The sequence below is a fragment of the Microcebus murinus genome, chromosome 27 (assembly GCF_040939455.1).
Source record: "Microcebus murinus isolate Inina chromosome 27, M.murinus_Inina_mat1.0, whole genome shotgun sequence".
Lineage (NCBI taxonomy): Eukaryota > Metazoa > Chordata > Mammalia > Primates > Cheirogaleidae > Microcebus > Microcebus murinus.
Genome location: NC_134130.1, coordinates 3,923,559 through 3,951,165, shown reverse-complemented (window position 1 = coordinate 3,951,165; position 27,607 = coordinate 3,923,559). Strand labels below are relative to the sequence as shown.

The following is a 27,607-nucleotide window of genomic DNA, read 5'->3' as shown; positions in this document are numbered from 1 at the left end:
CTGTGATCCCAGCACTTTGGGAGGCTGAGGTGGGAGGATCATTTGAGGCCAGGAGTTCGAGACCAGCCCGAGCAACACAGTGAGACCCCCCCCCACCCCCTGTCTCTAAAGAGAAAAAGAAAAATAGTAAACTTTAAAAAATGGGTAAAATGGTTAATTTCACATCTTGTATTTGATTTTAAAAAGGTTAATAAAAATTCCTGTTGTTTTGGGTCATCCAGTTTGTGGTAATTCGTAACGGCAGCCCTAGGAAACCAATACCCTCATGTAATTAGAAAAAAAATACAGAATAAAACTAGAAGGAGTCATATAGACTCCCCCCCCCCCGTTTCTGTTACATGTGGAAACTGAGGCTGAAGGAGGGTCATTTCCTGGCTCTTAGAACTGTGCGATGGGAAGCCGCCCCATGTCCCTTCCCCGGGGGCAGGTTTAGGGGGTCCCACATCCACCCATCCCTTTTCAGGAAAAACCACAGTAAAAGAGCTTAGAAAATTTATTCCTTTTGTTATTTTCCTTTGAAATAACACACACAGGCAGGGAGGCGGGGCACGGTGGAGGTGGAAGCCGTGGGGGGGTCCTCCAGCCCCCCAACACCCCAGGCCGTCTCTCTATGTCTGTCCATGGGGTCCCCCGATTATCCTAAGCTCAGACTCCAGCTATAAAGTGCAGAACGTGGGGGTGGGGGGCTGGGGCTTGGGTTGGAGGGGGAGGGAGGCTTCACTCCTCTCTCTGCTACAAAAATAGACCCGGAATGAGTTTTGGAATTTGGCTTTTTTTTTGTTTGTTTGCTTTTGCATAATTTGGATGCTTGGATTTAGGGAAGGGTGGGCTATGCAAATTTGCTTCTGGCTTCCGACTTCTGAGGCCCCCAAGCATGAGCGACTGGCTCCTCCAAAGGACCCCGGGGCCCTGGGGGTTAGGGCCTGTGAGGTGGGAAGGGGGTGGGCTGGGGAGGGAATGGAAGAGGTTCCAGGGAAGGGACCCCACCCCCCCAGGACCAGGAGGTGCGGTAGGGCCCAGGACCCACACGGGTCGGGGGACAGGCCCCCTTCCCCTGCTGCCTGGCGATGTCCCATACCAGGACTTGGGACAAATCCTCTAGGTTTCCCGGAGCTGTGGGGCAGGTGGGATCGGGGCTTCCCTGCGGGTCCGCAGACCATGTGGTCTCATGGCGGAGCCACCAGGCTCTGGCGTGGGTCTGGGACGCGGCCGTGTGGGACCCGGGAGGCTGCGATTGGTCTACTGGGGTCTAGATTACAGAGCCTGAGCACTCGGAACCCAGCGCCTGGAACATGCAGACGGGAAACCAGGAACCGAGGGCCGGACCCTTCTGTGCGTGAGGTCTCAGTACCCAGCCATACGGGGCAGAAGGATTTGGGTTCTAGAATCTGGAGTCCAGTGGCTGCAGACTGCTGTGCTGTTGGGCTCCTGCATAGGTTTTAGGAGCCAGAATCCAGTGAGTTGGTGCCTGGGCATCTGGGATCCTGTGGCTGGGGGCCGAGGGTGTGGGGCTTGAGGTGCAGGGACCCAGGAGCCAGCGCTCGAGGCGTGCGGATCTGGGGTTGGGGGACCTGGGATCCAGAGCTGCGCCAGGACGCCGGGTCGGGTGCCCGAGGGAGCTGGGGTACAGGCGGGGTGACATGTGCTCCTGTGGTTGGGGTGTCGGGATCCATTTGCTGAGTTAAGTGGGATCCAGTGGTTAAGATGCGGAGGTCAAGCACACGGTGCGATCCACCTTGGGGGTGCGGGGTCCGGTGGTCTGGGGGCAGGGAGGGGTTGAGGGCTGGGGCGTGGATGCTCTGGGGTCTGGTGGCCCGGGCGTCAGACTCCGGCTGCCAAAGTGCGGGATCCACAGGTGAGGTGGCAGGACGGGGGGTACCTGGGATCTAGAGTTGGAGTGTCGGGATCCAGTGGCTGAAGTGCGGGGCTCCGTGGTTGGGTCATCAGCGAGGTGTGGGGACGTCGTGACCTGGGTGAGGGGTCGCAGGGCAGGGGGCCGGGCTCCATGTCCCTCACCTGGACGTGACCCCCAAGGCCTGCTTCATGTTCTCGTAGACAACATAGGAGATGCTCACGGCTGGAATAACCTTCATGAAGTTGGGGGCAATGCCCCGGTAGAGGCCCCGCACGCCCTCCTGGGACAGGATGTGACGGAGCAGACTCAGCATGGACACCTGGGGGCCGCCCTCGATGGAGGCTGGGAGGGGGCAGGGGGCCAGGTAAGGCCAAAGTTCCCCTCCCACTTCACCCTGTGACCACCTCCCCTCCCAGGGCTGGGCCAGGTGGCCACTGCAGCAGGAGGGAAGCAGGTTAGACTCACAGTGGGACCTACTGCTTTGAGTCAGGACTTCTACTGGCCTTGGCACTGGCAGCTCACCCTTTCACCCCAAGTTTGAGGATGATTAGAAACAGAGCAGATATGTGTGTGTGTTTGGTGGGAGACGGGCTAGACATGTCCCCTCTCTGGAGCTCCACGCCCCCCTGTCCCCAGCCAGCTCCTATGCACCCTCCACCCTCTATTCCAAAGCCAGCTCTTCAGAGGAGCCCTGTTTGTCACCCCAGCCTAAGTCCTGCACCCCTTCGGTGAACCCGCCATCAATACTTAATCGTGGAATGATTTATTTAGCGCCGTTCCGGCTCTCTGGCCCGGGAGCTCTAGGACGGCGGGCCCTCGTCTGTCTCCTGCCCTGACACATCCCCAGGGAGAAAAATCACAAAACGCTAAAATTCCCGAGGAAATTCTCAAAACAGACTCGCAGGTGGTGGGAGGCTTGGGGGTGGGGGTGGGGCTGTGTGTTGGGGAGAAGACCCATCCATAGAAGAAAAATGCAAATGACAGTGACAGTCCCCAGATCCCCGACTCTCCCTACGCTTGCGAGTCCGAGCTCGAGTTACCAGCCTGGAAACGCCAGGCCTTGGCCAACAGTGGCCTCCCGGCTAAGGCTGCCAGGGAGCTCGCCCTGGTTAATCCACAGCGACCTAAGGGTCAAGGACACCCGTTCGGATGTCACCAGTAGGTCACTGGGACCCGGACGGGCCATCTAAATGCTGGAGGGTCCCAGCCCAGGGCCGGCCCACGTGGTGAGGCTGGACTCGTCCCATCCTCCCGCCCAGGCCTCACCTTGGGCCTGCATGCGGGTCCGGACCAGGGCCAGGGGGTAACTGGCTATCTGGCCGCAGGTGCTTGAGATGGTGCCGCAGGCCAGGAGCACGAGGATGCCTGGGTCTGCCGAGTCGTGGCTGTACTGCTGGAGCCACCAGTTCTTCAGGGTCTGGAGTGGAGAAGGGAGTAGTGGCGTGGTTTGGGGGATACCCGGACCCTGGCGTGGACAGCTGGGGGTGGGGCGGGGGCCACCCACAGCGGAGGCTTGGCAGGAGGTGGGGGGCTAGATAAGGCCAAAATTCCCCTCTTCCTTCCCACTCCTGTCTCCCCAGGGCTGGGCCAGGCGGCCACTGCAGCAGGAGGGAAGAGGGTTAGACTAACAGCAGGACCTTGCCGGCCAGCTCTGCACCCCATGACGGCGGGTACCAGCCAAGAGGCACTCAGTGCCTCCCGGGGGCTGTGCCAGCTCTTTTCCTAGACCCCCCTGCTCAATGATCCCTGGGCCGTGGGAATAATGAGGCCCTAGAGCCCTGAGCCCGAGCACATGCTACCTGACGTGGCACAAAGGACCCTGCAGATGGGATTCAGTTAGGGACCTTGAGATGGGGCAGATTATCCTGGATGGTCTTGGTGGCCCGAGGCCATCTCGAGCCTTTAGAAGAGAAGAGTAGATGGTGGATGTGAAGACGGAGGCAGAGGAGAGAGGGCGAGGGAGGGAGGGACGGGACGATTCCACGCTGCTGGCTTTGAGGACGCAGGAAGGGACCCGTGCCACGGAACACAGGCGGCCTCTGGAAGGGTTTTCAAGCCCAGGGAACAGACTCTGCTCTAGAACCTCCAAGGGGGAACCCAGCCCTGCCAACACCTTGATTCTATAAAGCCCCGGAAGTGCATCTTGGACTTCTGATGTCTAGAGCCGTGAGATGATACCTCGTGTCGTTTTAAGCCACTAAGTTCACGGTCATTTGTTACAGCAGTCGTGGGAGACAGATAACGCTGCCCAAGGTGGGGCGCCCCACCCTCGCCCCTCACCCCCTCACTTCAGACCTGCCGGCTTCCAGCTCGGCCTAAGGACTTTGTCCGGGCCGGGCCGGGCTGCTCTGCCCACTTAGGAGCAGGCAGGAAGAAAGGGAGAATTCTCCAGGAGCAACCTTCGAATGCCTGGCGCGGGGTACGCACACCCCGGCTCCCTCACCTCTCTGGCAGGGCACGGCCTGTGCTGCCTCCCAGAGGTCCCCAGCGAAACTGAACTCCATTTGCCCGCAGTGATAACTTGCTTCATAACCCACAGTTATGGGTGCAATTGTGTCTCCCTGCAAAAGAGATGTGGGTGTCCCGAGCCCCGGCACCTTAAAATGTGACCATCTATGGAAATAATAATCTCTGCAGATACAGTTAGCGAAGGTGAGGAGGGTGGGCCCCCTAGCCCAATAGGACTGGACACAGAGACAGAGGTGCACACGTATTAAGGCAGCCAGGTGACAACAGAGTCACGCCTTTATAAACCTCAAGACATCCTCCTGCCGCAGCCTCCCAGAGTGCCAGGATGACAGGCGTGAGCCATGTCGCCATGACCGCGCCTGGCCATTTCCTACATCAATTCTAATCCATTGGTAACGGCTGCCTGGAAGTGGAAGTGTGTTGAGAGGAATTCAGTGCCGTGATGGATTAGTAATGCCTGGCCCGGGCATAGCCTGGGTGAAAAAGGTAAGTGTTTACAAGTTGCCTTTGTAATTTTAGTAGCCTTCTTTTGCATTTGGAGCAGCATTTGCCAGACAGATGTTTCATGGCTTATTAAGAGCTGTCTGTTGAAAAGAGGTTCTGAAGACTAGATAACTATGGCCAACACTGAGCTAAAAGAAAAAGAGTTAAGTCAATTTACTGCAGGACTTCTCAGAGCCTTTAAGAGGCTAACACAGATTTTGAAAGTCTAAGTGGGCTCAGGGTTCTAAAACTTCTTAAGACTTCCAAACTCCCTTTTTTTTTTTTTTTTTTTTTTTGGCTGAAGAACGTATTAAATAAGGTTGTGTCCTTTTTCTGCTCATGGCCATTAATGGCTTCCTATTGCACTTAGGATAAACCTATACCCTCATTGTTGAACCCGTGCACGATCTTCTGACTACGCCTTCTGCCCTAATCAGTTCTCTCCAGCCACTTGAGACTTCTACTCTTCTAAAAGGTCACAGTTCACTGCTGCTTCCAGACCTTGCTGTGCTCTCGCCAAGCACATGAGTGAACCAAAAGGTGGAGGAACAAATGGGTGAGTGACATCCTTGTCTCACTCAGCCGTCTAGATGCGGGGTGCCGGGGAGGACCAGGATGGATGGATGCTACCGAGTATTTGAGATCAGGGCCGGCTACGTAATTGGTGGGATCCAGCGCAAAGTAGAAATGGAGGATCCCTTGTTGGAAAATTATTAAGAATTTCAAGATGGCAGCAGTAGAGCATGAAACTAAATGGAGGCTGTGCTCGGTGGCTCACGCCTGTAACCCTAGCTCTTTGGGAGGCTGAGGCGGGAGGATTGCTGGAGGCCAGGAGTTCAAGACCAGCCTGAGCAGCATAGTGAGACCCTGTCTCTATAAAAAATAGAAAAAAATTAGCCAAGCGTGGTGGCGCATGCCTGTACTCCCAGCTACTCGGGAGGCTGAGGCAGGAGGATCTCTTAAGCCCAGGGAGTTTGAGGCTGCAGTGAGCTGTGATGATGACGCTGTATTCCAGCCTCAGTGACAGAGCAAGACCCTGTCTCAAAACAAAGAAACAAAACCAGACACGGGGCCTTTCTGAGCGACTTCATAGATTGCATGTCCCTGGAGCTGACCCTGCCTCGGGTACAAAGATTCTGGGGGGAACCCTGGGGACATCTGGGGCCGCTGTGACTTGGGAGGGCAGGCGGAACCTGGCAGTCCCACCAGGAGAAGGGAAAGGCAACAGATGAAGACTCCCCGGAATAAGAACGGCAAAAGCTCCCTGCTCCTGCCTTTGTCCATCAAAGTCCCCGAGACGCTAGTCATGGGGTGAGGGCCGCTCAAACGGGCGGCCCTGAAGGCGACACAGGCTTGGAGACAGAGGCTGAGTCGGACATGGGCTGTGGGGAAGGCGCACGTCTTTGAGACCGTCTTTTCCTGCTCTGGCAGTCCTGTGAGCTAGAGGGCTCCCTGGCTTTTGGGGGGACCCAGGAAGGCTGAACCGCAAAGCAAAGGTTCTGGCCGCGGGAGGGAGGCGGGGAGTCCAGAGCCTGGAGGGGCTCCCCGGGGGGGGGGGGGGTCCCAAGCCCAAGGTGCTGTCATTCCATCCCTGGCTGCGGGACGTCAGCCGGACCAGCCCCAGGGGAAGGGGTGTCCCGAGAGCACATCCCGGACGGGGAGGAGGGAGGGGGCTGCCACAGACCTCGTAGACGGCCAGGTCGATGCCCGCGTAGGGGATGATGCCCAGCACGTTGGGCAGGTAGCCACGGTAGAAGGCGCGGGGCCCCTCGTGCTCCAGAATGCGCCTGGCGCAGTCCAGCAGCCCCTTGTACTGGCCCGTCCGGCGCAGGGTCAGCCGCGTCTTCAGCACCTGGGGAGTTCCCGGTTATCCCTGGAAAAGCTGCCCCGCCCCCAAACCACTGCCCCCCAGGAACGAAGCCACCTAGAAATAGCTACTCCTCCATGCCTTGAGAATGATAACTGAATCAGCAAAAAACACGCACCTACGATCTTCTGCTAACCCCGAATCTCTACGGCTAGAAACGGTAACACCCACCAGAGTGCCACGTGGCAGCCAACACTATGTCCCACTGTTTTTGTCCCCTTCTTTCTTTCTTTCTTTTTTTTTTTTTTTGAGACAGAGTCTCGCTTTGTTGCCCAGGCTAGAGTGAGAGCCATGGCGTCAGCCTAGCTCACAGCAACCTCAAACTCCTGGGCTCAAGCGATCCTCCTGCCTCAGCCTCCCCAAGTAGCTGGGATTACAGGCATGCGCCACCATGCCCGGCTAATTTTTTCTATATATATCAGTTGGCCAATTAATTTCTTTGTATTTATAATAGAGACGGGGTCTCGCTCTTGCTCAGGCTGGTTTCGAACTCCTGACCTCGAGCAATCCGCCCGCCTCGGCCTCCCAGAGAGCTAGGATTACAGGCGTGAGCCACCGCGCCCGGCTTGTCCCCTTCTTTCTTAGCAACAGAAACTGTAACTTTCGGCAAACACACAGCCACTACAAAATGAAGACTCTGTTTCCCCCCGATTCCTTAGGTATGTGGCTATGTCACTAAGTCCTAGCCAGTAAAACAGAAGGAGGAGAAGGAGATATATGTGAGGTTCAGAGAGTATCCTTAGAGGTGTGGAGGTGTTTCTCCTCCTCTGTCGCTTCTTCCTTCTTGGCTGGAATATGGGATATGTTGGGCGGAGCACCAGCAGCCATGTTGGTCCGTGAGGTGGTGGAACAACAAGATAAACAGAAGGAACTGGGTCCCCAACACTCTGAAGCTACCACTCCAAGCCTGAATTGCTCATCTGTAGACTTCATTCATGTGATTTAAGTTTTCTGTCACCTTCAGAATTTTAACGATACACTGCACAACCTGAAACCTGATATAATTTCTCTGAAAACAGCTAGACACCTAGAAATGCTGCCCCTGGGAACAAGCTTCCTATCCTTAGAAGAGGCATATTTGTAAACAGCTGGCTCCCATGATGACCATCCCAACAGTGATAAACCAACACTGCTGTCCCCAGAAAATATATCCCAAATAACCAGACAGGCGACGCACGACACAGCACTGCTCTAATGAGCTGCAGTTTGAACTAGAGCGAGGCAGAGGTACCATCCCAGTGCGTGTCATGCAATGCGGTGTGAAGTGGGTACAGAGGGCTCCCTACCCGGCAATGGGCCCTCCTCCGGGGTCCCTCCTTCTTACCTCCATGGGGTAAATGATGGTTTGGGCCGTGGCACCGGCCAGGGAACCAGCTACAAAGCGTTCCTGCACATGCAGTGTCTCCTGGTGCCCCAGGATAGCCCGCTTGATCTGAGGGTGGGAGACACAGGGATGGGGAGGGTGGCGGGGATTGAGCCTTCCTTGCACTCCAGTGTTCTCCTGACTTCCGTGGACCCGACCTGCTGGGGGCCTCACGCGGAGAGGCTGATGCCCACTGCCGGGGCCTGCATCCATTCGTCCCCTGCCCCAAGCCAATCCCATAAAGTCTTCACGTCTAGCCCAGGCCACCCCGCGCCAAGCACACCCCTCCCTGCCCCTGCTTGCACCTGCTCATAGGCCATGAACTTGATAGCCGACTCCGGCGCGATCTTGAGCACGTTGATGCCGTTGCCGCGCCACAGGGAGCGGACGCCCCCCTCGTGGACCATGCTCCGGAGGCCCCCCAGGATGTTCAGCCGGTTGGCCTTGGAGGCGTGGACCTGAATGGGGAGATAAGGCGGCTCTGAGGTCCCCTCCGGGGTCCCGGGCCTGCGGGGGTGGGTGGGCTTCTCCAGGGCCCCTCACCTGCATGAAGACCTTGAGGCGGTCCAGAGGGGCCGTGCCCGTCCGCGACACGGCGCCCGCCACCGCACCCGCCACCAGCTGCCTCCACCACATGCCCGTCAGCTTCTCCTTCTTTGAGAACTCGTCCGGCACAGTCAGGCTTTCCCCAATGTCCAGGACCTGAGGGCACAGGGGCCGGGGATGTCAGGCCATGGCAGAGACAAGGACAGGTGGCTTGGTCCTGAGTGAGGGAGTCTCCTCTGCCCATGCCAGGACACCCCAGAGAGGCTGCCAATGACGCTCGCGTGGAGAGCCCAGGAGATGCCTCTTGGAACCTCCAGATGCCACCAAACCATCCAGCCTGGCGGTCTCCCTGTAAGGCCCTCACATCCCTCTTGGAGACCTGTCCCACATCTCAGCAAAGGACCCACCAAATCGCACCGAAGGACCCACCAAATCCCACCGAAGGACGCACCAAATCCCACCGAAGGACCCACCAAATCCCACCAAAGGACCCACCAAATCCCACCAAAGGACCCACCAAATCCCACCGAAGGACCCACCAAATCCCACCGAAGGACCCACCAAATCCCACCGAAGGACCCACCAAATCCCACCGAAGAACCCTGCCACATGAAGATCTCTCCAGAGCTAATCAGACCCCATTGAAGGCTCCCAGTCAAGGGCCTCCCATATAAAGATTCCAGAAGATTCTCCCCAGGGCCACATACCCTCCCACAGATGCCATGAGATCGCACCGGATGCGTCACTTGTGGATTCCCACCCAGGAAGTGGGGATCTAGAGCAACCCCTTCCCAGTGGATCCCACTGGATCCTCCAGAGACAGTGGCCTCCCGACTTTTCTGTTCAGCACAAGAACCCTTTATTCAGGCAAAGAGAACCTGGCAGAAGGGGAGCCGTGTGGGTGGAGGGTGGGCGGCCCGGTGGCCCATCTGGGGAGCTCTTTCTTCTCTGTGTCTCCAGCCCCCACAAGCCAACCCTGGAGGCCCCAAAGGAAGTCTGAAGGGCTGGGCTCCAATGGGATAGCAGAGACGAACCGAACGGGACCCCTGCACCCCAAGTGGAGGAAGGGAGGGTCTCATCTCCCAGCTGCTGCCAGTGCCTTCTCCTTCTAGAGAATTCTGGCCCAGCCTTTCTAAGCCTTGGGAGAAAGGAACAAAGGCCCCTCACCCCTGGGGAGGGGCACAGTCTCCCGGTGGGGAAAGCCGCCGCCCCCACCTCACCGTGGAATGCTTCCAGAAATAGACCACATCCTCCACGTTCTCCAGCGAGTGCAACAGGAAGTGGTCGCGCCATTCCTGCCAGTCGATGGTCATTGTGCCGTCGCGGTCCATGCTGGGGGTGGGGGACAGGGAGAACGGGAGCGGGGACAGGCTCAGTGCCTGGGGCTGGGGGCGCTGGGGGGAGGTTCTGCTGGGATTGCAGTTTTGGGGGGAGAGCGAGCTTCCACACACTGGGAGCTTGCCACGTGTCTAGTGCTGGTCTAATCACGTTCCGCGGGCTGTCCTCATACTAACCCTGTCCTGGGGACATCTCGGGGAGGTGGTGTTACTGTCCTCGTTTTACAGAGGGGGAAACTGAGGCTGGGAGAAAGGAGGCAAGTGGGCCTCAGGTCTGTTTGACTCCAAAGCCCCAACCTCTCAGCTCTACCCTCCTTGGGGTTGGGGCTAAGGCCCAGAAGTTCAAGGTGGCCGAGGGGTCCCAGGGTCCTGAGATACCTGGGATTCCAGACCCCTAACGACTCACCTGTGCAGAATTTTCTCTGCCTGCTCCAGCGAGATGGAAATGCCCAGAGCTTGGAAACTCTGCTGGATCTCAGAGACGTCGATATGACCTGGAGAGAGGGCCCGAGGAGGGGGACGGGGGGTATGTGGGGACTCTGGGGAACCCCAGGACCAGGGATCAGGACAGCTTGGAATGGAGATGGTCCAGCAAGACCAGGAGATCCAGAAACCCAGGGCAAGGTTTGTGGCAGGGTTTTGGGGGAGCATCCCTGACCCACTGGCATCAGAGAGGTGGCACTGGGCAATATTGGGGGGGGGTCCTCTGATCCACGAATGAATGAATCCAGCGGTAACTACAGGGGTCTCTGTGTCACAGGGGCTTGAGAGGCAATATTTGAAACCCAGAAGATGCTACGGGGGGCAGTCTCCAAAAGAAGTGAGGGGTTCTGCCCAGGGAAGGGAGATGGAAGTGGGCTGGGTTGGCTGGGCCTCGAACCACCTAGCTGGGGGTGAGGAGCGCTCCCGAAATAGCCTGTGAGTCACCAGGGAGAAGTGGCCCTCCCCCTTCCTCCCAGCCTGCCAGTTCTAACCCCACTGACGGCTCCCAGGCCCCCCAGCCCCAGCCCCACCCCCCCCACCTTGGCGGGACAGCCTGCCTTACCGTCCTGGTTCCGGTCAAGACTGTGAAACATGAGCAGCAGGCGCTGTTCTCGCTCCTGCAGATAACGGGAAAACTCTTCCAGGTCCAGCCCGCCATCTGGGTCAGCGCCACCCTCAGGAGAGGCGCCCTGGCGGTGGGGAAGGGGACAGAGGATGTCACCCCCCTTCCCTCAGTCGGTTCACTTCCCTGCAAGATGCCCAAGGCCACCACAGGTATGGAAGGTGGCTTATCAGTTGAGCAGTTTTCCCCAGGAGCCATCTGAGGCTCTGCGAGGTCAAGTAACACATTCAAGGTCACAGAGCCAGGAAGTGGTAACCTTGGGTGCTGGTCTCTGAAGCCTGTCCTCCCGGCTGGCTCTTTAAAGAAACAACCTATGTCCACATGGTGGTCTCAGGAGCTCCCCTGGGAGACAGCCCTGAGCTCTGCGGGCCAGGAGAGATCCAAGCTGAGCAGTATGTCGGCCTTGGTGTTCCCATCTGGGAAGTGGGCGGCCGCACTGGAGGAGGTGGAGATGCTTTAGGGGCATCTGAGGCTACAGGTGCGGGGAACACCTGCAAGGTAGGGGGAGGGGAGGAAGGTCCTTCCTGGACAGGTGCCTTTCCCCTAGCTGAGGGTGGTCTCAGACTGGGTTGGGTCCCCGGCTTGGGGCAGCCCAGGGCAAGGAGCCAAGCCCGGCAGAGCCGGCGGGAGAATGTAAACACAGGGCCCGGGGCGGCGGGCTGCAGGGCAGGGGGTGCCCTGGGGAGGGCGGAGGGTGTGTCTCCCGGAGGTGGGAGCAGGGCACGCCTCGGGCCGCGCGGAGTCCGGAGGAGGGTGTGTCCCGGGCAGGAGGCACCCGCTCTGTTCCCAGGCAGACGGCCCCCACCCCCAGGTTCGGTGTTGGCCCGGGGCCGGACTGCAGGCCCGGGGCCTCGTGGCCCTGCCTGGAGCCGTCCGCTTAGGCCCGACGCGCGTGGGTCAGGGGAAGGAAACCCGGACACAGGTCCTGGAGTCCAGCCACAGGTAGTCCCCAGCGGCTCCGGCCGGCCCACTCAGGGGCTCGGGTTGCCGGGCGTGGGCTCTAGGTGGGGGGTCCCGGCGGGGGTACCTGTTGGGCACCGCGGTCTGGGTCGCCCCCGCCCAGCCTGGCCAGTCCCCGGCGCAACTCGTGCACGTCCACGCGGCCATCCTTGTTACTGTCCAGCTCCTCGAAGAGGCGACCCCAGCGCTGTCGCCGCTCCGCGTCTCCCGGGCCCCCCCGCATGGCGCCGGCCCGGGGGGGAGGGGAGGCCCGGCCACGGCGGCCTCAGCGGGGGCTTTGCGGCTCCCCCTCCCCCCCGGGGCCCCGCAGGGCCAGCTCCGCGGTCACCGGCTCAGCAGCCTCCGTGCGGCTGGTCCGGCTCTGGCGCTCGCAGGGGGTGGCGACTGCTAGCCGTCGCCGCCCGCGCCAGAACTTGCGTCTCCTCCCCCGCCCCGCACTGGGGGGAGGGGGCGGAAGGCGGAGCTGGGGGCGTGGGGAGGGACGTCTGGGATGCTCTGGCATTGCACAGCCGGGGTGCATCGGGGCTCCTCTTGGGAAGAGGGGCTAGGGCGCTCAGTCGTCTCAGGTCTAGTTTCAGGGTCTTGCCTCTGCGTGCCTCAGTTTCCCCTTTACCCGTTCTCCAAGGCGGTGAAGTAGGAGGATGTTAAGGATTGTTTCGTAATCTCTTTCCGCCTGACTTCCCTCCCCTACTAATTTTCGGGAACTAAAGTTCTCGCTTTCCTCAGATCTACGCAAGAACCCTGCGCCACCTAGCGCTCCACCTGCCCGCCCGCCCGTGTCACATTCCCCGCCCGGCCGCAGAAACAGAAGATCAAGACGCGGTGCTCCCTCTGCCCCGCGCCACCAACCCCGGTCCCTTCGTCCCGCCCGCGCGCCTCCTTTCTCAGTCTCACTCAGACTGGGAAACGGAAGATCAACGCGCGGCGCGGCTGCCAAGTCGGCTTTCTATTGGCCAGAGCATTCAGAGCCCCGCCCACCCAGCCCACTTCGCCCGCCCAACTGGGCGGGGCCTCCCCGCTGACCCGGGGCTGCCTTGGGCCCCCGCGGTCCCGCCGCCAGCCAGGCAGTCTTAAAGGGGCCGCGGCCGGCTCCAGAGGCCAGGCAGGCTGCTGTCTCCAAACCTGCTTGTTGGGGGTCTCAGTGTCCCGGAGGTGACCCGGTGGCCAAGCGCTGGAGGCGGGGCCCCAGCTCGTCGCGCTCGCTGCACCTGCTGATTGTCCCGCCCACTAGTTTCGGGCGCAGTTTCTCGACTCGCCATTAGGGGGAGGGGCGCCCAGACCACTTCATAATAACAATAGCTGACTTTGATTCAGCGCGCTGCACATGCCAGGACTTTTACTCACCTTTCGCGTCGTCCTCGCCAAAACCCTAGAAAGTAGGTGGTACTGGTTTTCCCACGTTTCAGATAAGGAAACAGGAGGGTGAGCGATCCTCCTTCCCCAGGGCTCATGCCCGCCCAGGGGTACAGCAGGGGTTGACACGTTTCGTTCCTGCCCAGACAGGTGTGTTCAAACAGGTGTGTGCTAGCAAATGGATCCGTTATAAAGGGTCTCCTAGCAGATGTTTTCATACACAGGTGTTCCTTGCAGATGACCCGCAACATGAGGGATACAGATGTTTTCCCACGGAGATGCCCCAAATAGGTGTTATTTTTTTCTCTGACAGGTGGGCCTCCATACACGTGAGCCTCGGTCCTGCTGGTCCTCCCCACAGATGTGCTTCCATGCGGGCGTGCCTCATGCAGATGTTCCCAGGTCTTTCCTTCGCTTGAGCACAATTTTACGCAGGTGTTTCTCATACAAGCTGGTTTCTTTTACCTCACAGGTACGTTTCTCAACAAGTGTTCCTCCACCCATGAATGCATTATACAGTCTCCCTCCCAGTAGGTGTGTTCCATCAAGCACACACCCATCTGAGTACGTTTCCATAGAACTAAGTCCCATAGTCCCATACAGGTGTACTTACCCACAGGTGTGTCTCATACAGGTATTTACAATACATTTCCACGCAGGAATTCCCGCAGACAAGCGTTGTACATTTCACAGATGTGCCATGCAGATGCATTTCCAAAACAGGTCTACACCGCACCACAGTGCCTACTCAGATGTTTGCTATAATGCAGGTGTGTTCTATACAGATGTTTTCCACACAGGTGTGCTTCCATTCAGTTATACTTTATATAGATGTGGTTCAATACAGTTGTAGCCTGTAAGCGTTCTTACACGTGAATCCGTGCAGGCATCTTCCATACAGGTTTGTCCCCATACAGGTCTTGACCACGCAGGTGTTTTTTCGGCAGGAGTGCCTCATACACGCGTGTCTACGTGCCCCGTGTGTTTTCACACCTGTGCGCTCCTACAGATGTGTCCGCAGTACAGGTGTGAGGTCCCTCTGACATCTGCAGGCTTCTTCATTCTGGGATTGGCTTTCCGTTACAGGTGCGCCCTGGGCGCGGCCCCGCCCCCTTCTTGGCTCCGCCCTCTCATCTAGGCTCAGGTGCACAAGCCGGAAGTGCGCTCCCCTCCCAGGTGAGTGACTAAACTTTCCGGGTCACGTGAGCGGGCGGAGCCGGTGGGGTCGGACCGAGCGACCGACGGACTGACCGAGGGTTCGAGAGAGGGATCGAGACCAGGAACTTGAGCGAGGTCTAAGACGCCTGGGCCAGGTAGGGGCGGCAGGACGCGCGGCTTGGTCTGTCGCCTCCCAGCCCCCTTCACCGATTCCCCTTCCTTTCCCCAGCTCAAGAACGCGCGCCTGGGAAGTTAATCTTTAATCGCTGACCTCTGGCGACGGGGGCGGGGCGGGACTCTGGGGTGCCCTGGCGCCGGTCGCCTCTCCCGTGGGCCTGCGCCCGGGTCCAGCCCCCAGCCCCACACCGGGCCTCTCTCCTTCTCCCGCCTCCAGGTGCCCAGCCGTAGGTACCCCGGGCGCGAGATGCGGTAGGAGAGGCGAGCGCGAGAAGCCCCATCCCCGGCGCTGCCAACCCGCCACCCAGCCCATGGCGAACCCCGGCCTGGGGCTGCTCCTGGCGCTGGGCCTACCTTTGCTGCCTGCCCGCTGGGGCCGAGCCCGGGGGCAAAGTAGGTACCGGGCTGGAGCGCTGGGGGGAGGGTCCGGATTCTTTCGTCTCTGCTGGGGGCGGGGCTTAGAAGCGCTGGGCGCCCGGGACGCAGAGAGAAGGCTCTAGAATTGGGGAGTGGGCATGGGGTACCTTGGGGAGGGGTCTACAGGGTTAGCCTGGGGGGTTAGGATTTCTGGCTCCTTCCTTGGACGGTGGAGGTTGGTGTAGGAGAACTCTTGCGTTCCCGAGGGGGGTGGAACTGTAGGCTGGGGTGCCCAAAAAGAACGCGGGAGAAAGGGAGACTCGTGTACCTCTGTGTACCCGAGTATAGTTGAGGTGTTCTGGGAGCCGGGAGGAGGGGCTGGCTCTAGGTGGGGACCCAGCCATTCAGTCCTTCAATTCTAGTTTCGGGAGCCTGGGGGGAGGTGTGAGTCAGACACTCCAGGGAAAAGCAAGACCCGCCCAGGTCCTTAAGGGCTCCTGGGCCCAAGAGGTGAGGGGGGAGGGCTGGGCTTCCGGACACCTCCTGGTATAACAGCCCCCAACTCAGCACAAACAACCGCTGGTTACTCCCTGCTGGGCTCTGCTGGGCTGGGGGGGGCTGCCTGCCAAAGACAGACTCAGTGGGGCAGTTTTAAGTGGGCCCTGCTGGGGGTCTTGGGGCAGTGCTCTAGGGAGGTGTGACTGGGCTGAGTCGGGAAGGCCAGTTGGGGACTGATTTATTCTCTGTCCAGCCCCCTCAGCACCGACCACTCCTGCCAATGGAAGCACCACTGTTTTACCCTCTGGCTCCAGCTCCAATGGGGCCCTGGTGAGTTGGGGGTACATGTGGGAAGAGGGCAGCAGGGATGTTATTTAGGGGGTCCCACATGTAGCAAGTAGAGGGGACTAGACCCCTGCCCCCAGAGGTGGCAGGCCAGGGTGGCATGGGAGAGCCCGAAGTGGAAGAGACCAGAGCATCATAATGGAGGTAAACCGGGAGATGTGAAGTCCCAGAGCAGGGAGACTAGGAGCCGCTGGGGGGCACACAGGAATCCTGCACATGGCAGGTGTCAGCAGCCCCGTGTGCCCCTCAGGCAGCGGTCGAGCTAAGACTTGGTAGATGTGGCAGGAGCAGGGGTCCCAGATGTGGCAGGTACTCGGAAAAGCAGGAATCCCAGACCTGGCAGGTGGGGGAGCCTCGGAGCCCTGGAAAAGGTGGATGAGGCTCTAGGAACCCCAGACCAGGTCACTAAAAGTGGCAGGTGTGTGTGCGCGTATGTGGGGGAGGATGCCGCCCAGGTGGGGGTGGACAGGACCCCCAGGCTCAGGTGAGTCACACCTGTCCCCTCGCCGCAGTCTCAGGAAGCCATCACCGCCATCATTGTGGTCTTCTCCATCCTGGGCGCCCTGCTCCTGGCTGTGGGGCTGGCGCTCTTGGTACGGAAACTTCGAGAGAAGCGGCAGACGGAGGGCACCTACCGGCCCAGCAGCGAGGAGCAGGTGGGTGCCCGCGTGCCACCGCCCCCCAACCTCAAGTTGCCACCGGAGGAGCGGCTCATCTGAACGCTGGGGCCCGCTGCAGCCGCCACCACTGCTCAGGACTGCTGGGTGCTGGCTCGAACACAGCAGCTGCCACCAAGACACCAGCCTCTGAGGGCTCAGGAGGACATGGGGGGCAGAGGGGCGAGGGGCACCCGCCTGGCAGGCTCTGCACGCAGCATGCTGCCTCTGCTTGCCCCTGACCGCGGCTGGGGGTGCCAGGGCTGGGGACCTGGTCCCCGATTGCTGAGCCATCTCCGATGTGCCGCGCGGCCCCCACAACCCCGTCTCCTTTCTTGCAGTTCTCCCATGCAGCTGAGGCCCGGGCCCCCCAAGACTCCAAGGAGCCGGTGCGGGGCTGCCTGCCCATCTAGGTCCCCTCCTCTCAACCCCCACCCCACACTTCATTGCTGTGTGGCCTTTGGGGAATGAAGGCACAGCCCTCTCTGGGCACTCAGACCCACCTTGTGCTTAAGAATAGAAGGGAAGAAGGTGCTTCAATTCTAAGGCTTTGCCCCTGGCGGCACGGGAGGGTGGGGCTGCTCACTTTTTACGTATTTATATGAAATTGGTAGTGAGATATAATAAAAGCTTTCTTTGAGCTGGTGGGGGCATTAACCTAGATGGAGGAAGCAACTGCAGAGGTGAATTGTAAGGCTGCAAGGGTCCTAGGGGACTGGGCAGGGGACTTCCTGGAATGGCCCCCCTAGGGAGTTTCAGATGCCCCTGGAGGGAGGGAGGTGGGTGGGGTGGGTTTCTGAGCAGAGAGAGGGCCCCAGATAAACTCACCAGGAAAAACCAGCCGTGGGCTCTTGTGGCTTTATTGAGGGACTGGGGTGTCCTCTGGACCCCTGATCTTTCAACCCTCAAAGCACTTCTTAAGGTCAGAGACTCGGGGCCGGCTCCTGGCCTGGGGTTCTTGCCAGCTGCTGGTGGGTGGGGCGGGGGGGTCGGGGGCTCCCTGCTCCTCTGGCGACTGGAGGTGAGCACGCCTTGCTGACAGGACCTTGGGAGGCCGGGTCGTGGGGGTCTCCGGAGAGCTGGGCCCCGAGGAAGAATGCAGGGGCTGGGACGTCCAGGCAGTGTCAAGGTTGGGCTTTGTGGGGGGCAGAAGTGGGGGGCTTTCTGGAGGGTTGGGCTGGGTGGGAGCTGTGGGGAGCGTGGAGCAGGAGCTCTCCTGGGCTCTAGAATCTTCAGCCGCTGTGGGGGGAGGGGAGAGATGAAGGATTAGAGGTTCTGTGAAAGGGGAGGATTCAGGGGTCCCTTGGCTGCTTGGGTCTGCAGACGCTGTCCAGGACTGGGATGAAGAGGTGACTTCTTGCTCGGCCTCTGAGGGCAGCTGGGGATCGGGGTTCTTTGAGGCACAGGTGTCGTCCATAGGCTGGGCGTGTTGCAGGGACGGCAGGTGCACAGGCAGGGACGAGGGCTGGGGCTCTGAGGGTTTCTCCTCCGGTTGCCATCCTGGTATGTTGGGCTGGGCAGGGTGGAGGGACAGCAAGTTGGTGGCCTTCAGATGGGGCAGCGGCTGGCGAGTTGGGTGGGGCGGGGAATATTGGGATGGGGTGCTCGCTGTCTCTCACCAGGCTGAGGCAGCTGTCCAGGTCACCTCTGTGACAGCAGTCTAGACTCTGGCTCGGCCGCAGGCTGCCTGCGCTCTTGGCTTCCACGCTTAAACTGTCCAGAATCTCGCTCAACAGGTCCAGTTCTTCCCCAGACCCCAAGAAACTGCTGTCCAGAGCTTCCTCTGCCCACAGGCCCTGGGCGCCCTCAGGACTCAGAGGGGGTGTCCTGGGCGTGGGGACAGGTGACCTCAGATATTTGCCTGACACCCCTCAGTTCTGATCGGGCTGTTCTAGAGGGCTTGGGGACCCTCCTCCCCATCAGACTTGGCCTTCCACTTCTAGCAGCGGCACCCTGCTTTGAGCCTTACCCCTCCCTTGGGGGCTCAGAAGGTCCTTCTTCTAGGCGGAGCTTCCTGCTGGGGCGAAGGGGCCTGTTCTGCAAAGGATAGATTTTGGGGGTGGGGGCTAAGACCCCAGGAGCTGTAGGATCAGGGGGCTGGGGCTTTCCAGAGGAGGGTGAGTTTGAGGCAGGTACCAAGTATTAGGGAGGTAAAGAGGGAGGTGAGAGGTCTGGTTGGTTGGAGGGATATTCCAGGTGTGCGTGGAGGAGGGGCCTTCTCACCTGTCCAAAGTGCTGAATGATGGGCCGACGCTGCTGCAGGCGATCTGAGTGGCTGAGGGCCCTCAGGGAGCCCCCCCTCTGGAGGGCAGAGTCCCCCTCCTAGGAAGAGGATGCATGAGCTGGGAGCCCCTCTGCCGCCCCCCACATTGGTATTATTGGCGATTCATGGGTCTTACCTTGAACATGAGGCTCTGCACACCCTTCAAGCCGCTCTTGGCCTACGAAGGGGCCAAGGGAAGAATTAGACGCAAGGGTGATTGGACCCTGGGCGTTTGAGAACTCAGCCCTCTGTCCCCTAGGACAGCTGCCATCTGTCCATCTGTGTCCCACAAATATGCCCACGATTCTCCATGCGCCACCACCTGGGAAGTTAATACAAACTTTCGCCCCCCTTGATGACTACAAGAGGAATATTCCTGAAGGAAGTAACCCCCCCAGATGAAAAGGGGGAGTGGCACATGGCACAAGCAACATGGCACAAAGGTGTTCGTGTCTCAAAGTCGTGAAGAATAAAATCGAATGGACAATGTCGAGCTGCTAACGTTGGCCCCAGGGAACTTTTGGGTTTGGGAGCAAACAAAAACAAAACACCACAGGGCAGAAGCTGGGATTGTATCTGAGGATAAAAGATGTTGGCTAATGAATCTTGGCTGTCAATTTCAAATAGGCAGCAAATGATTGTGATTAAAATGAGTATGGTCTATGAAAAATAAAAGTGGGAAGAATTGTTAACGGTTTAAGTGCTGGTCCAGTTTTGTTTTGTTTTTTTTTCGAGACATAGTCTCACTCTTGCCTGGGCTAGAGTGCCAGGGCGGCAGCCTAGCTCACAGCAACCTCAATATCCTGGGCTCAAGCGATCCTCCTGCCTCAGCCTCCCGAGTAGCTGGAACTACAGGCATGCGCCACCATGCCCGGCTGCTGGTCCAGTTCTGATAAACATATTTGCACTTAGAATGCTGGGGTGAAAATGTCTCATCCCCACTAAGCGGTCGAAGTGTCCTCTGTCCCCTCTCCCTTGTGACCCGAGCAAGAGTGGCCTGTCCAGTTCAGCCTCACCGAGCGGTATATGTTCTTGACGGCTGGTTGGGTCTTGGCCTTGACCGAGTGCAGGAGGGCGCCGCCACCTTTCTAGGGGACAACAGACACCATGGAAGAGAGGCTTGGACATCTGGGGGCCAGACCCCGTCTGTCCACCCTGGGCTGTGTGATGCTGAGCAGGTTCCTCTCCCTCTCTGAATCTGCGTCCCTTTCCCCACTTCTACGGGTGAGCGTGCTCATGAGCCTACCTGGCGACTGCTGTGGGATTCGGTTAATCCAATAAGAAGAAACACTTAACGAGCGTCTGGTGTAATTAATTACCTTTAGGTTGTCTGCCCAGAGCTGATAGGAGCGAATCATGCCTGGGGTGGAGAGAGGGGGCGGTGTGCCATTTAAGGAAGGTTTCAGGCTGGGGGTGCTGGTGTGGCGGGGACTCCAGGGCTGGGCTCACCTGAGGAGGCCCCGCAGCAGGTGATCTCCTGCTCGAATTGATCTGAGAAGCCCTCCCCCGTGTTGAGCTTCTCCAGTCGGCCTTCGATGAACTGGGGCGGGAGTCAATGAGTCAGACACATCTGTGCACAAGCCATCCCTGGCCCCGCCAGGAGCCACCCTGAGGGCCTGGGGCACTGGAGCCCACCTTAGGAACCAGAGATCCAACCCTCTTCCCCACCCCCCAAGTCAGGACCTGTCCCCAGGGACCAAACCCCAACCCTCCAGACCCACCCAACCTCCTCTTAGTGAGCCTGGAATAGGTTGACCCCCAACCTTTGGGGATCTGGAGTCCAGCCTACTTACCACCCCTCTCCCCATGTCCCTAGGATGCAGAAATCCTGACCTGCCCCCCTTGCCCCCACCGAAAGGAGTCAGCAGTCAGGACGTGCCTCCTCTGGAATCGGGCAGTGTGGACCCCCACCCCTGACCCAGGAAGATCCCTGCTTATGGGACCTGGGAATTTGGTCTCACCCCAGTCCCCCTCGGGAACCCAGGAGAAGTCAGGGGCTCCCATCTTTTTATTATTATTATTATTATTAGAGATGGGGTCTCGCTCTTGCTCAGGCTGGTTTCGAACTCCTGACCTGGAGCAATCCTCCGGCCTCAGCCTCCCAGAGTGCTAGGATTACAGGCGTGAGCCACCACGAGGGGCTCCCATCTTTAGGAGCTCGGGAGTGCAGTCTTGCTTCCCCCACCTGGGGACCCTGGGAATCCTGCCAGACCGGCTCCAGCCTGGCCCTCAGGCACCTGGCAGTCCCCCTCCGGCCCTGGCTCCACCCTCAGGGCTCTGGCACCTGCTTGAAGAGCTGCAAGTGCACGGCCTTCTGGTGGAAGGCCTGCAGGGGGGCCCCAGGCTTCTGGGCCAAGAAGGCTTCCTCACTGAAGGTCACCGGCTGGCCCTGGAAGAAAGACCCGCACCCTGAGCTCCCTGTGGCTTTCCTGTCCCCAGCCACCTCCTTCACTCTACCACTCCTCTGTGCAGCAAGCATTGGCCAGGCACCTGCTGTGTGTCTGAACTCTCTGTGCAGGGCCTCAAGGAGCACTTGGGTTTTTCCTCGGAGGGAGGTGGGAGCCCTGGAGGGCTGTGGCAGAGGAGGGACACGACGTAACTTAGATATTCACAGGTGGCCTCTGGCTGCTGCAGGGAAGGCAGGCCGTGGTGCTTGGCGGATGGGACAGGTGCAGATTTGGGATGTGTCGCAAAGGCAGACCAACATGAACATCAGATGGTCAAATGGTCCTGGGACCACCCCCTGCGCCCCTCAAAGATTTTAAAGAATGGTTGTGAAAAACAGAGAAGGGGGCTTGAGAAGTCACCAGTTCAAGGTCAAGGTCCTGGCTTCCACATTCGCCCACTGTGGAATTTCCAAGCCTTGGTTTCCTCATATGTAAAATGGAACTATAATACAATAGGATCCATCTCATCATGGTATTGTTGTGAGCATTAAATGAGATAATAATAATAATAATAAAACCTAGCATTTATGGAGTGCTTCCTATATGCTAGGCAGGATTCAAAGTGCTCCGAATATGCCCTTTCACTGTCTCAAACGACCCCTTTTGGTGGGCCTATTGCGATCCCATTGAGCAGAGGCCCGAAGTAAGCGCTCCATGCATGCTAGGTATCGTTATTAATGTGCTTCCAGAACACGAGACCTCTCCCTCGTTGTCCCTGGTGCTCACCGGGCTGCAGACGAGCGCGTCCCGGTACCCCCCGAAGAGCAGAGCCTGGGCTTTGAGGAAGAGACGCGACACCCCTTCCCCGGGGACCAGAGCGACCTTCCTTAGCCGAAGTCTCAGCAGGGACACCTAGAGGACAAAGCGGGTGGCGCTGAGTGGCTGGGTGCGGGGCACACGAGGGTGGGAGGGGGCGACACTGACCACGTCTGGGGGCAGCGCCTGCACGTCGTCGAAGGGCGTCTCCAAGGTGTTGGAGTCCACGTTCATCATGACGACGTCCTCCAGGGCTTTTTCTCGCACTTTCTGCGAGAAAGGGGGCGGGCGGGACGGCCACTCAGAGCCCTGGCAGGGGAGGGTGTCTGGGGACACAGAGGGAGGGTGACCCCTCCCTCCTCCGCCGTCCGGGAGGGGGTCGGCGCTCACCTCGGCGAGACTGGCGTGCACTCCGATGAGGTAGGGCATGGGCGCGCTGCGGACCGAGGGGGCGGGGTCACGGGGGCACCGTCCCCAGGCCTTGTCCCCAGGCCCCGCCCCTCCCCGGGCCCCTCCCTCACCAGCAGTAGTCCAGCAGGTGCGGGGGCAGCGTGGGGATCAGCACGTGCTCCCAGCGCATGGGGTACAGGAGGCCGCAGGACGCGTGGACGCACGATGTCAGCTGGAGACGCATGGGGTGGGGGTCGTGGAGTCAGGGCCTGGACTCCCAACTTCGAGAACCCACTCTGAGACGGTGGCTGTCCCAGCTCCATTTCCCGCGTCCCCAGTCTCCTGTCCCCTCTCCCCTCTCCGCTTCTGGGTAAGGGGCGGAAACTGGGACCCTTTCAGGAACCACGTGGAGACCATGAATTTGGCTGAGTACCGTGTGCTTTGAGTGGGTGGAGCCGGGACTCAGCCCGTTCTAATCCCTCCCTCTAAGGGGCGGAGCCAATATGCAACCTTCCTGGATCCCACCCCATAGGGGTAGAGCAAGGACGAGCCTCCACTGATCCCACCCCAAAAGAGACGGAGCTACCATTTAGCTCGCTCTGGGCCTGCCCCTAGGGGTGGAGCCACAACCCTAAACCACAAACCCCACCCCAAAGAGATGGAGTTAAAAGCGCAACCTTTTGGCTTCAACCCCAGGGGAGTGCACTAACCCCACCCCAAAGAGGGGGGGATAAAAAAAAAATGCAACCATCTGGCCCCGCCCCTAAGGGGTGGAGCCAGGATTCCGCTCCCACCTGTCCTTTCCCCTGGGGCAGAGCTAGAATTTAGTGCTCCCGGGTCTGATCCTCCAGAGGGACGGAGCCAGGCCTGTTTTGGTGCATGGGGGTGGAGCCTGGACTCAGTACTCCCAGAGAGGAGGAGCCACAGTGCTCCCACTCCGACTCCCCTCATAGGGGCGGAGCCAGGATTCAATTCGCCCCGACCGTCAAAGAGGCGGGGCCAGGACTCCCCCCCCCGAGGGCTCCACCCACCACGGGGCGGAGCCAGGACCAGCCCCGCCCCCTGGCCCACTGGCCCCGCCTCACGGTGCTGAGCTTGCTGGAGGTGAGCAAGACTCTCCTCTCCGCCAGGAGCGCGGCGAACAGCCCCACGATGTTCTCGTCGGTCACGGCCACCACCAGCTCCGTTAGGTTCCTCTGAGGAGCAGAGAGGTGCGCTGGGCCTTGGCTGACACCGAGAGCTGGCGTACCCCCCTGGGTTTGGGGACCTGTTCCCACCCCCACAGTCCCCTTCCCGGGTCTCTACTCACGTTCTCAGGGATGGACGGCAGGCGGCCGGAGTCGGGGGCCACGAAGCAGGAAAGCTGGAGGGGGCATTGGCGGGGGGGGCATCAATCAGTCACGGGGCTGGCCTCACCTGGACGACACCCAGCCTTCCAGGTGGGTCCCCAGCCCCGCTCACCGGCCTGCCATTCCCGGGGGCAGGTGGCTGCACACCGTGCGCGCTGGACATGGTCACTCCGCTGCCCTGGGGGAGAGTATAGCTGTGTGGTCCCCAGGGCTGGGGCGCAGCCTCCTCACCCACCGAGGGCCGGGGCTGGGCGGCTACTCACCAGCTCCAGATCCGCTGAGGCCTGGGGCCCAGGCAGGGGTTTCTTCAGCAGATCTAGAAGAACTTCCTCGGCCTCCGAGACCTGGGTGGGGGTCGGGGGTCCTGAGGGCAACGACTCAGGCTGGGTGGCCTGGGAAGGGCGGGGGATGGGACTCCCGCAGGAGTGAGAATGGGGCTGGTCTCACCTGGTCCTGGGCTAGGAGGTCTCCCACTGTGTTCAGTAGCTTGTAGAACACCTCGAACCAAGGCAGGTGGCTGTGGAGAGAGGAGACGGGTTTCCTGAAGCGGCCCTAGGCCTTGAGGCCCTTCCCACCCCTACCCCAGACCCTCATGTACCACACCTGAGGATGCAGAGACAGCTGTGGGCACCAGCCCGCAGGCGGCAGAAACCGAATCTGCGGTTGCCTGCCAGGTCCGTGAGGGCAAAGGTGAAATGCTGTACCGCGGGGCTGGGGGGCTCCCTGGGGGTGGGAAAGGCTCTCAGAGAGACCTGGGTGACCCGGCTTTCTGGCCACCCCCCTCCCTCCCCAACAGTGCTCTTGGGACCCTGCGTGTATAAGTCGCTAGCTGGCAGGATCCATGCATGCCTAAGTTCCTGGGTCCCTGGGTGTATAGGTCTCCAGTTTTCTGGGTCCCTTGGTATTCTAAGTCCCTGTGTCCCTAGATGTCAGAGCCCTGAGTCCCTTGAGCCCCTGGGTCCTGGAGTCCCTGGGTCCCTTAGTCTCTGGATCCCTGGTCTCTGAGTCCCTGTGTATATAGGTTTCTAGTTATCGGGGTCCCTGAATGTCTGAGTCCCTGCATCTCAGAGTCCCAGGAGTATGGGTCTCCAGATAGCTGAGTCTTTGGGTGTTGAATCCTTGGGGTCTCTAAGAGGTCCCTTGGGTCTCTGCACCTATCCATACCTTTCCACATCGAAAGGGAAGCAGAATTTAGGCACCATCTGCATAGCTTCCTGGAAATGGAGAGAAACACAGAGTGCTTGGCCACTCGGGTTTGGCTCCCACCCCTGGACTCCAGGTCTAAGTCCCCGAGTCCCCTCCCCTGGGGGGACTGGCCCTGGCCCCTCCTGGAGCAAGGAGCCAGCCTGAATACCTGGTCCCTGAAGTCTGGAGGGAACTGCCGCAGGATAGGGGGATCTGTAGGGGAGTGCAGGCCTCTGAGTTCGGGGCCCCAGGCCCACCCTCCACGCCCCCCTCAACCCGCATGTGCCCAACTCACCCTCCTGCAGAGAGGCAGGGCAGGCCGCTTCGAAGAACCAATCAAACACGGCAGGGGGACCCCCTCTGTGGGACGTGAAAGGGCTTAGCGGGTCCGGGGACTAGCTTCTGTGCATGTGTGAGGTTGCATCTGCCACTCTGCACTTGTGTGTGTGCACTGGCGCACGCATGACCCTGGGGGCTGTGACAGTGGCGGTGACAGTGTGTTTGTGTGAGGCTGTGCGAGCAGCAGTGTTGATTGTGCATGCAACACGTCTGGGACAGAGCAAGCGAGTGTGACTGTGTGTGGCTGAGTGCACGGCTTGTGTGAGCATGTGTGTGTGCGCGTGTGTGTAATTCCGTCTGGTGTCTGCCTGAAAAGGTGTCCCCACATCTTTGAGGTGGGACCATGAGTGTGTATGGCTGAGCAAGTGTGAGGGTGAGGACGCCTGTCTTTTTTTTTTTTTTTTTTTTTGAGACAGAGTCTCGCTTTCTTGCCCAGGCTAGAGTGAGTGCCGTGGTGTCAGCCTAGCTCACAGCAACCTCAAACTCCTGGGCTCAAGCGATCCTGCTGCCTCAGCCTCCCGAGTAGCTGGGACTACAGGCACGAGCCACCATGCCCGGCTGATTTTTATATTATATATATTAGTTGGCCAATTAATTTCTTTCTATTTTTATGGTAGAGACGGGGTCTCGCTCAGGCTGGTTTTGAACTCCTGACCTTGAGCAATCCGCCCGCCTCGGCCTCCCAGAGTGCTAGGATTACAGGCGTGAGCCACCGCGCCCGGCCTAGGACGCCTGTCTTTTCTTGCACGGCCACGAGTGTCACTGGGTAACCGTGAACATCCCGGGGGCTGTCTGTGTGTGTCTGTGTGCGAGATCCCAGAGGGTCCCGGTGGCCGACCCCACGTTTCTCATCAGAGCAAGGAGAGCTGGACACTCTGGAACTTACTCTAAGCTCTGCATTCTCTGCCTTCCTCCCTCCCCCCACACCACACAGAGGATGCCGAGACTTGGGTTCAAGAAGTGAGACAGGAGGGAGACCAATGGCAGACACAGAGTCCCTGACATGGGGTCCCCCGGCACTTCACCCCCACGTTGACCCGAGTCACACACGATCACCCAGTCACATGGACACCCGGCCTTCCCTCTCCCCGGTCACCCACCCTGCGGACCCCCGGAAGCTATCACTGAGACACACACACGCTCAGAGGGGTGCGTGCACTCCCAGAGTTAGAGACACGATCACGGGACACCGGAAAGAGAGGGGAGCGAGGAGGGGACTGAGTCCCGCCTGAGCACGCCCCAGTAGAGTCCGCAGCTGAGCATCTGCCCTGGCTCCAGCCACCTGTCCCCGTGGGTCACCCCACCCCGCCGGCCTGCCCCAGCCCCAGCCCCCTTTTGCCCCGGCCCAGGCCCGGTCTGGGAGTCTCAGTCCAGAGGATGAGGGGCAGACAGGGCAGCTCTTACTCGGGTCTGGATCCCATGGTCCCTGCAGGGCTGGCCTGGCTGGGCCCTTTCTCCAGGGGTCCCCGGGGCCTCTGTTAGTTTGGGGCTGGGCCCGGAGCCGGCTCAGCTTCCTGTGTGGCTGAGAGAGGAAGTTTAACGGGTGACGTCCCCGGACGGAGGCCCTGCCCCCACCCGCCGTGAGAAACCCTGGCATCCTTCCTCCTGGCCTTCTCCGGGATGGGTGGGCAGCAGGTGGCTAGCCTCAGAAGCCAGACCCCCAGCTCCACCCTGCCAGGCTGGGCCACGTCTGGTCCCCACATCATGCCCGGGTCCCCTCCTCTCCTTCCCTACTTAGCAGCAGGCAAGATTCACAGTCTGTCTAAAACGTTTCCATTTCCCTCAACTCTTCTTTTCCTTGGTCCATTCACACTGGCCGTTCACGGTGGCCGGGGAGTAGACACAGGGGCCACAGAGGGGGACCACAGGGAGCACAGAACACAGGCACAGGGACAGACAGACAGGAAGTCACCGACACAGGCAGACTGAGTCCAGAGCAGCCGCACACAACAGACAGATGCAGACAGACAACAAGTCCTACAGTCAGAACATAGTCACGGACACACATGGGCAAGGACGGAGAGATGACACACATACAAGAGCAATCAGTCCTACCCCAGCAAGGTGACCCGGTACAGAGAGCCAGAAAACTGCAGTTCCAGACAGAGCCAACACACACACACACACACACACACACACACACACACACACACACAGACCTCAGCCACAGGCACAGACAGGATAACAGAGAAATAGACCCAGGTAATAGATAAAAAACTCACAGAACACAGACATACCGTGTTTCCCCAAAAATAAGACAGGGTCTTATATTTATTTTTCCTCAAGAAGACACCCTAGGGCTTATTTTCAGGGGATGTGTTATTTTTAAGTACGGTACAACAATCTACA

General features: G+C 59.5%; 3 protein-coding genes across 12 annotated transcripts; 1 reads left to right on the top strand and 2 right to left on the bottom strand.

Annotated features, from left to right (window-relative positions):
- Positions 1-478: 478 nt before the first annotated feature.
- On the bottom strand, positions 479-12,395 carry SLC25A23 (solute carrier family 25 member 23). Of its 5 annotated transcripts, none has more exons than XM_012761692.3 (10): positions 12,053-12,392; positions 10,966-11,092; positions 10,327-10,414; positions 9,804-9,915; positions 8,581-8,739; positions 8,343-8,495; positions 7,999-8,106; positions 6,492-6,659; positions 3,122-3,272; positions 479-2,135 (listed from the first exon to the last, which is right to left on the bottom strand). In XM_012761692.3, the coding sequence occupies exons 1-10, from the start codon at positions 12,206-12,208 to the stop codon at positions 1,822-1,824; spliced, it is 1,536 nt and encodes a 511-aa protein (XP_012617146.2). In that variant the 5' UTR covers positions 12,209-12,392; the 3' UTR covers positions 479-1,821. The 5 variants fall into 5 exon arrangements, with proteins under 5 accessions (XP_012617146.2, XP_012617147.2, XP_012617148.2 ...); XM_012761694.3 differs by having other exon boundaries at positions 1,886-2,197; positions 12,053-12,390; XM_012761693.3 differs by lacking the exon at positions 6,492-6,659 and having other exon boundaries at positions 12,053-12,395.
- A 2,020-nt stretch (positions 12,396-14,415) lies between these two features.
- Positions 14,416-19,492, top strand: CRB3 (crumbs cell polarity complex component 3). Of its 3 annotated transcripts, none has more exons than XM_075997976.1 (5): positions 14,416-14,514; positions 14,891-15,066; positions 15,782-15,858; positions 16,386-16,529; positions 19,057-19,492. In XM_075997976.1, the coding sequence occupies exons 2-5, from the start codon at positions 14,985-14,987 to the stop codon at positions 19,192-19,194; spliced, it is 441 nt and encodes a 146-aa protein (XP_075854091.1). In that variant the 5' UTR covers positions 14,416-14,514; positions 14,891-14,984; the 3' UTR covers positions 19,195-19,492. The 3 variants fall into 3 exon arrangements, with proteins under 3 accessions (XP_075854091.1, XP_075854090.1, XP_012617153.1); XM_075997975.1 differs by lacking the exon at positions 14,416-14,514 and adding an exon at positions 14,529-14,651; XM_012761699.2 differs by lacking the exons at positions 14,416-14,514; positions 19,057-19,492 and adding exons at positions 14,529-14,651; positions 16,871-17,174.
- Positions 17,372-26,783, bottom strand: DENND1C (DENN domain containing 1C). 4 transcript variants are annotated; one of them, XM_075997974.1, is made up of 23 exons: positions 26,663-26,783; positions 25,215-25,394; positions 25,089-25,132; positions 24,899-24,948; positions 24,338-24,457; positions 24,182-24,251; positions 23,998-24,078; positions 23,847-23,912; positions 23,695-23,748; positions 23,471-23,581; positions 22,517-22,617; positions 22,386-22,431; positions 22,164-22,265; positions 21,966-22,091; positions 21,077-21,181; positions 20,242-20,332; positions 20,112-20,152; positions 19,809-19,880; positions 18,929-18,970; positions 18,753-18,851; positions 18,499-18,566; positions 18,149-18,356; positions 17,372-18,042 (listed from the first exon to the last, which is right to left on the bottom strand). In XM_075997974.1, exons 4-23 carry the CDS (start codon positions 24,940-24,942, stop codon positions 17,428-17,430), a joined length of 2,262 nt encoding a protein of 753 aa, XP_075854089.1. In that variant the 5' UTR covers positions 24,943-24,948; positions 25,089-25,132; positions 25,215-25,394; positions 26,663-26,783; the 3' UTR covers positions 17,372-17,427. The 4 variants fall into 4 exon arrangements, with proteins under 4 accessions (XP_075854089.1, XP_075854086.1, XP_075854087.1 ...); XM_075997971.1 differs by having other exon boundaries at positions 25,215-25,279; XM_075997972.1 differs by lacking the exon at positions 21,077-21,181 and having other exon boundaries at positions 25,215-25,279.
- Positions 26,784-27,607: the final 824 nt, after the last annotated feature.